Source organism: Suillus subaureus (genome assembly GCF_016647635.1).
Source record: "Suillus subaureus strain MN1 chromosome Unknown BJ212scaffold_1, whole genome shotgun sequence".
NCBI classification, from domain to species: Eukaryota; Fungi; Basidiomycota; class Agaricomycetes; order Boletales; family Suillaceae; genus Suillus; species Suillus subaureus.
Window position 1 is genome coordinate 845,362 of NW_024538557.1, and position 7,754 is coordinate 853,115.

General features: G+C 44.4%; 1 protein-coding gene across 1 annotated transcript; it reads left to right on the forward strand.

Moving 5' to 3' along the window:
* Window positions 1–1,509: 1,509 nt before the first annotated feature.
* Window positions 1,510–3,266, forward strand: BJ212DRAFT_1572539 (uncharacterized protein; the record flags this gene model as incomplete). Its single annotated transcript, XM_041342073.1, has 9 exons — window positions 1,510–1,552; window positions 1,605–1,714; window positions 1,771–1,902; window positions 1,953–2,193; window positions 2,242–2,351; window positions 2,403–2,664; window positions 2,722–2,818; window positions 2,866–3,034; window positions 3,089–3,266. The coding sequence occupies 9 exons, from the start codon at window positions 1,513–1,515 to the stop codon at window positions 3,257–3,259; spliced, it is 1,332 nt and encodes a 443-aa protein (XP_041199871.1). The 3' UTR covers window positions 3,260–3,266.
* Window positions 3,267–7,754: the final 4,488 nt, after the last annotated feature.

The window sequence follows — 7,754 nt, forward strand, 5'->3', positions numbered from 1 at the left end:
TCAGGTTAACACAGCACTTTGACCAATATTTGTTATGTAATCATCCAAGTGTTTACTGTTGTTGATTTGGTCAATCCATGGTGGGTGAGACGATATGAAGTTCATCTGGCCATTATACAAGCCCACCTAGTACTATCTGAAGCTCTTATCCACCATGGATGTCAATCAGAGATTGGTTCCTCACAGGCATGGTGAGTTTTGGTTCGGAGATGGAAACATTGTCTTTTGAGTAAGTTCTAAAGTGAATGTCTCTCGAGTTTTGCTCAATTTCTGGCTGGTTTCTGGATTACTTCTACCACAGGCTAGCAATACCTTATTTTGTGTACATCAAGGTGTACTTGTTTGGCATTCTCCTGCTTTGGAAGCAATTTTGGCTATGCCATCAGGTTATGATACTGATGGTACAGAGCAACTTCTCATTGTCCTACATCAGATCTCAGAGGAGGACTTTACATATTTTCTCAACTGGGTTTACCACATGTATGTGTAGCCATGATATAGATTGTATATTATAGAGTGGCTTAATTGGTGTGTTCTAGCAGCTCGATTTCTCCACCATCTGAGGAACAATTGCTTGTTGCTATCCTTAAGGTTTTGCACCTGTGGATGATAAGCAATAGCATCAAGTTCACTATTGATGGGCTGGAAAACCTTGCCCTGCAGCCTACTTGCAGACTAGAACTTGCTCGGTTATATTCCATACCTTGGTGGATTGCTCTGGCAATCTGTGAGATCATATCACTGTCGCTTGTGAACACTACTGATACTGAGGCTGCTCAGATGGGGTTCAAAGTATATACAATTATCGCTCAGGCAAAAGAGGTGATAGAGCGAAAACAATGAGCATTGGCAGCTTACCCACCCTCACTCCTTGTTTCACCATCTTTCAGCTGCTCGACTCACTTACATAGCCAGTGCAAGGAGGCATGGTCAGGATTCTGGTGGAAGAAAGTAGCTTGTGTGATCCTCCACCCAACAAACCCACTCCCACTGGCACAGACCCTCCAACTCATCATTGAGGCCCCATTACCTGATGGTATGAATATTGCATGCAGACAAGTTATGGTTGATGCGATGATAGAATTAGATGGGCTCAAGGTCAAGGAGAGGATTATTGAGGGGGTCATAAGAGCAGTCACTTCATATTTCAGCTCCCTGTAACATATTTCCAGTAGAAACTGTGGGTGTGACGATAGGTTGTTGCATAGAAGCCAGGATTTTATGTCAAAAAATCAAAAAAAAAGCATAAATGTAATGAAAATGAGCAACAAACGATTAGGATAACCTCTACAGTGAATAACATGGCATAATTAATTGTGGCAATGGGGGGAGTTGAATGGCAGAGCTTCCTGGCTAAATCCTGCACAGCAATGCAACAGGGACCAAGTTACCACTACACTATCCAGCAGATACTGTAAAAATAAATAAATAATATATGTCATATGAAAAGTGCCAAAATTGCGAAAATGGTCAGCCATTCTGCTGCTGACCACTACACTTTCAACCACCACCATGGCCTCACAATCAAGAAATCCTACCCATCTGGGACAATGTATGTGATATTTTACCATCATTATCTAGGCTAATATACTGGTGGTGCATAGACTTTGAGCATCTAGCTGGAAGTACATGCTTTATGTATGCACTTAAGATTAGATCAGATCTTGATAAGGATCTTCTTGCTTTTGGGGATGATCCAGGCCTTGCAAAATCTGTAAGTATGTTTCTATTACAATATCTATGCTAAGATCTGAGTGTTTGTATATCCAGGCTAGTCATATGCAGCTCCTGGCTACCAAGAATGCTGCATTGGTGCCAGAATCTCTCAAGGAGGCTCTCAGTGAGTATTCCCTCCATCGCCACAGAAAGAGGAATGTGGCTCGCTCTAAGAAACGAACCATTGTGAGTGTTCTCTCTGCTGTTGCTGAATTATTTTACACTGTACTTGATAGGCAAAGGCTCTCAGCCTACATGCTACCCCACTGACAGCCCAGTCTCTTGCAGCCACTGGTATGGTCAAAGTAGTCATTCATGATCACTTTGATGACACCAGCTTTAAGCGGGGCACTCTTTTAGTGGACTGTGGCAATGAGGATCTGGTTGACAGTGGGAGTTCCACCCTTTCTGTTCCTGTTTATGGTTCTTGGTATGTGATCAAACCAGATGAAAGCATTATTTTCATCAATTCCAATGGTATGAATGGTCCTTTTGTCTTTCATGTCTGACTCGTTTAGTATATAGGTTTGGTCTCACTTGCTGTACTCTGTGGGAGGTGTAGCCAGCATCCTGACCTGTTGACTTATGTCAACAATATCATCAATGAGGCTGTCAATGACCACAAGGGAGTCAGGGTGAGTTTTTTCCCGTCTCAATTCAGTATATGTTTCTGACAGGTCGGATAGCCTACTCATGGGGGGGAGCTGATTCAGTTTGGCTGGAATGCAGGTCCCTGCCATGCACGTGTCTTTGGTCTGGTGAATAACCTTACCAATAAGAGGCTTTTGATGACTGCAAGGCAGGAGAAGGACTCTCGTGCTTTAGGAATTTTGGCTTTGAGCTGGAATTTGCTGGTAGCTAGTCTCCCTGCTGAGGTCAGTGCATCCTGTATCAAGGCAATTGATGGGGCAGGCCTGCCTTCCATGACCATCAAAGGTGATGGCTCAGGTGAGTGTCTTACATGTAATCTCCATGCTATGATAGGGACTCATATATGATACCTAGACTCTGGGTATACCCTGGACTTACCTAATGGTCCTCTCTGCTTTTCAACAGCTAAGTGGGCTCCCTCTGAGGGATACATGTCTCAAAACTATGAATCGTAAGTGTGTTGCATCTCATTAGAGTTGCTCTTGATGTCACCTCTAGCCCCATTCACACTGACCAACTCTATGTCCCATATGCAATGAACTGGGTTACTCTTCATAGTATTGTGGATCCAGATCAATGCCAGCTTCATGGTGATCATAGTTCTGGTGGGAATTATGTTGATGTCTCACTCAGGGTGGTGGTGAAATGTGCCACTGACACAGTCATGGTAAGTTTGTCTCTCTTTGTGATTTGATATTTTTGTTGATAACATGTGTGACAGAGCATGCAACCCAAGTTCAAGCATGGTACGACCCTTGCTCAAGAGGGTGTCTGCAGGCAAGGAACTGCAATCAATTTCTCAAGGCACATTAAGAAAGCATTCAATGAGGCAATTGCAATTGAAGGTGATGTTAAAGCAATGGTGACTCAACTTGTAGAGGAGAAAAAGTGAAATTATGGATTGTATCAAGTAGTCTTCTAGTTGCATACAAACCGTTTGGAATTGCACTTTGTTTTTTGGGGGTGATATAATATTTTTCTTGGGGCAACACTATTTCTTTTGGGGGACACTATTTTTTTTTGGGGGGGGCACACATTTTTTCAGGGGGACACACATTTTCTCGGTGGTCACACATTTTTGTTTCGGGGCAACACAAATAATATTTGTGCAGATTCAACAGCATAGCAGCTTATGTCATATGCTTAACTGACCTAATACTATGTAGTAGACAACTAACTACAGTACACGTAACACTTTTTCAACTCCTCCACACCACATTTTTTGAACTTCAGAACCTCATCAGATATTTCTCAAAGGCTTACTAACTTAAAAAGACACATAGTCTAACTTTTTTGAATTAAGTGCCCATATTTCAAAATGTGGACTGATTTAATTTTTTATTGTTTGCCTGTAACATAGTCCATTCATATTTGCCCTGTACTTGACAGTCTGACAGTTATGCCACACCCCAACAAAGCCTCCACACAAGCTAAAGCAAAGTGACAGGCTGGCCAGTCAATATTTGTACCTGTGAAGGCTGTCTATAATGTTAAAGCTAGACACATGTCAATCTATTGACATATTGTTAGTGTCTAGGTGGTGTGTAAGTGACTGAGGGAAAAGGGAAAACACAGAGAAACAAGTATATATATGCATCTGTGTTGGAATTCCAACCGTGTCGTGTTGCACATGCACATTCATGCACCAACACTCCTCCTTGACATGATGCATATCTCCTCCTTGACTGAATCACCAGAGGCCCAGGTTGTTGCACAGACGTTCATAGTCTTTCTTTGTGAGGGCTTTAGTGAAAATATCAGCCACATTGTCCTTGGAATGAACATAGTGGAGTTTGAGCTGGTGAAGGGAGACATGTTCATGAATAGAGTGATAAGCCATATCAATGTGTTTGACATGGGTGTGGAAGGATGAATCTTCTGTGAGGATGATCGCACCATTGTTGTCACACATGAGGGGAGAGGCAGAGGATTGCATGAAACCAAGTTTGTGCAGTAAGGTATGTAGCCACCTGATTTCCTTGCCAGCTTTGGATGCTGCCACATATTCAGCCTTGCATGTTGACAGTGAAACCATTTTTTGTTGATGAGCACTCCAGGTAGCAGCTCTGCTGCTAAGTGAGTAGCAGTACCCACTGACTGATCAATGTGTATCTGGACAGCTTGCAAGGTCACTGTTGGTATGGGCAAGGAGATGAGCTGTGTGGTCACCTCTGAGGACAAGTTGCATGTTGCAAGTGCCTTTAAGGTATCGGGCCACACATTTAGCAGCTTCCCAGTGCCCATGACCATATGAGTCTAGAAACTTGCAGAGTTGCTGAATGGCATAAGCTATGTCAGGTCTGGTACTAATGGCTAGATACATCAGTGATCCGATGAGGGAACAGTAAGGAGTGCAAGACATGGTGTTGCATTCAGCATCAGAACAAGGGGAGTGATCACGGCATGATAGGTGCAGGCCAGGTTCCATAGGGAGGGAGACAGGTACAGCATCCTTAAGTCCAAATTGTGTGATTATACAGTTGATGAGGGCTGTTTGTGATAAGGAAATTGTGCGAGCCAGACAATTGCATGCAATAGAGATTCCTAGACAGAAGTGTGTGTCTCCAAGCTCTGACACTTGCCATTTAGTTTTAATTTGGCTTTTGAAATCAGTAATGACAGCTTTGGAACTTCCAACAGTGAAGAAGTCATTGATGTGGACAGTGATGAGGAGGGTGCTGACGTCAGTTTGGTGGTAATAGATGCAGTGTTTGCTTTTAAGACAAATAAAGCCTTAGGATAACATCACTTCATTGAGGGTACAGTTCCAGATGAGTCCACCCTGTTTCATTCCATAGAGGCCCTTTTGAAGTTCCCAGATGTGGTCCTTGAAACTGGTCTTGACAAAGCCTTCAGGCTGCTCCATATAACAGACTTCATCTGAATTGAGCAGGCCATATAGGAAGGCAGTCTTGATGTCCAGTTGCTCTATTTCCCAGTCAAGAGCTGTGCCAATGTGTGCAAGGATGTGGAAGGATTCTAGATGCACTGTTGGTGTGGATGTCTTTGTATAGTCTTGACCCCAAACTGCAGAGTATCCACAGCAGACATATTGGGCCTTGAATTGTGCTGGGTTTCCATGTTGGTCTCACTTCAGTTTAAAAATGGGGCAACCTTTCATAACTTTGCATCCAGGGGGAATGGTGGAATGAGGGACCAGTTTGTAGACACCAAGGTCATGAAGGGAATCAAACTCCTCCTGCATTGCTGCAGTCCATTCAGACATGTTTTCAGAGCACATGGCCTTGGCACATGTTGTAGGGTCATCTGGGTGCTCATTCCTGAAGTCATCAGGGATAGCAGCAAATACCTCCATTAAGTATGTGATCTCATCCTCTAGATCAGTCAATGTGCTGTCACTTGCTTCTGCAGAGTAAACCTGTTCATTGTCAAGTGTGCAAAGATGCTCTGCATCAACCATAGATTTGAGTACAGCCCGCTGTGTTGCATTAGCATAAGGGATTCCTTCAGCTGCACATTTGCACTCAGATGGAACAGGAGTGTGTGATGAATGCCATGGCCCAGGAGTAGTAGGTTGTGGTTATTCAGGTAGGGTCTTGTCCTCCAGGGCATTGGTGACGCTAACATGCTGGGACAAAGGAGGGGAAGGGACAGTGGAATTCTTGATAGTAAGGCCAGGGCGAAAAGGAGTGTCACTAGAGGTATGCAATTCAATAAAAGACACGTGAAACAAGACAAACACTTTGTGAGACTCATGATGGTAGCAATGGTAGGCCTTAGAGTCAGGAGAATAACCAATTAGCACACATTCCACAGAGTGGTTATAAATCTTGGGATTATGACAATTTTGAATCAGAACAAATGCATGACAACTGATCTCACAAAGGTGTGATAGATTGGGCTTGGTATTAAACCAGTGCTCATATGGGGTATGGCTGACCTGGGAAGCGATGGGTGCACGGTTAGTGAGGTAACACGCTGTGAGGACAAACTTGTCCCAGCAATTAATAGGAACCCCACAGGTAGAGTGCATAGTCTGTGCTTTGCTGTTAAGAACCATGTTGCTCAAGGGAGAGAGAGACTGACTCAGAGGGGCTTGGCCTCAGCTCATACACTGTGCCCCTTACCTGAGTATGTGCCCTTCATTTCATATGAGGTCCAATGATGGTCTGACAAAGTCTGGAGGACTTCCGGAGGAATGCAGGAAATGCTCAGAAGAGTTCCCACTGCAAGGTAATACTTCTACAGGAAACAGGATGGGAGGATAGGAGGTCTGAAGGTCCAGAGGACAGGAGGACAGGGTGACGGAGGTATGAAGGACAGGATGTCTGGAGGTATGAAGGTATGGAGGGCAGGACATCTGAAGGACAGGACACCTGGAGGTCTGGAAGGAATAGGGGCTACATTGGACAAAGTCTGATGTAGAAGCAAACAGAGGTAGACTATTCTAAGGTAGAGTCGGAGGGACAGGAAGTGGACATAAGTCCGGAAAGAGGGTAAGTTCTGGAAAGGTGGAGCTCCAGCCTAGGGAATCAATCCCTAGGCCTGATGGATAGGACAGACTTAGCTGGACCAAAGTCTGAGAGAGGATTGGGCAGGTAGAGCAAAGTCTAAGATGATATTCAAACTAAGGAAACTACAGGAGTATCTACAGGGGTTATATACTGGAGGATATCTGAGGGGATCAGTAAGCAAAGGAGCAGGGCTATGTACGAGCATGTGGAAACACATTAGTAAGTAAGATGGAACATAACTAAATGAACTCGGAGATGAAGACTCATACAAGGATCAATCAGCAAGAAGGAACAGGAGGTAACCAAAAGCTGGAAAGGCAGAGATGTCTAAATGGGGATAGGCGCAGGATATTGGACAGAGGGTGGGAATAGGTCTGGAGTTAATATCCGGAGGTCCGGAGATCTGGGGATCCAGAAGACAAGGTGGATACAGGACCAGGATATGAGAAAGTGGATGTAGTCCGGAATCCAAGACAAGGTGAAGTCCGGATGTCTTGCTGGATGGAGTGTGCATAGGGTGGACAGGATAGGGTGGTATAGATCAGGCTAGCAGTGAGGATCCAGAGGTCCGGAGCTCAGGGGTAAATCCGGAGCAGAGTCGATCCTACTGAGGTGTGGAGCACACAGTGGAAGGGGATCTGGCAATGAGTCGGATATGGGTCTGGATGTAGGCTCGGAAGGCGTGGGAATATTATGGAAAGTGGGTCTGGATTGTGGGGTATGACATTTGCCCATTAGAGTACAGTGTAGATGTTCCACATGGCCATTTTGAGCAGAAGTATATGGTGCAGTAAATTGATGTTGAGACCCATGTGAGAGGAGCCACTCTCACATAGACTTGGATTTGAGTTCTCCATTGTCTGAGTGGTATATTCTGACCTTCAGACCAGTTTCAAGCTTGTGGGCCTGTTC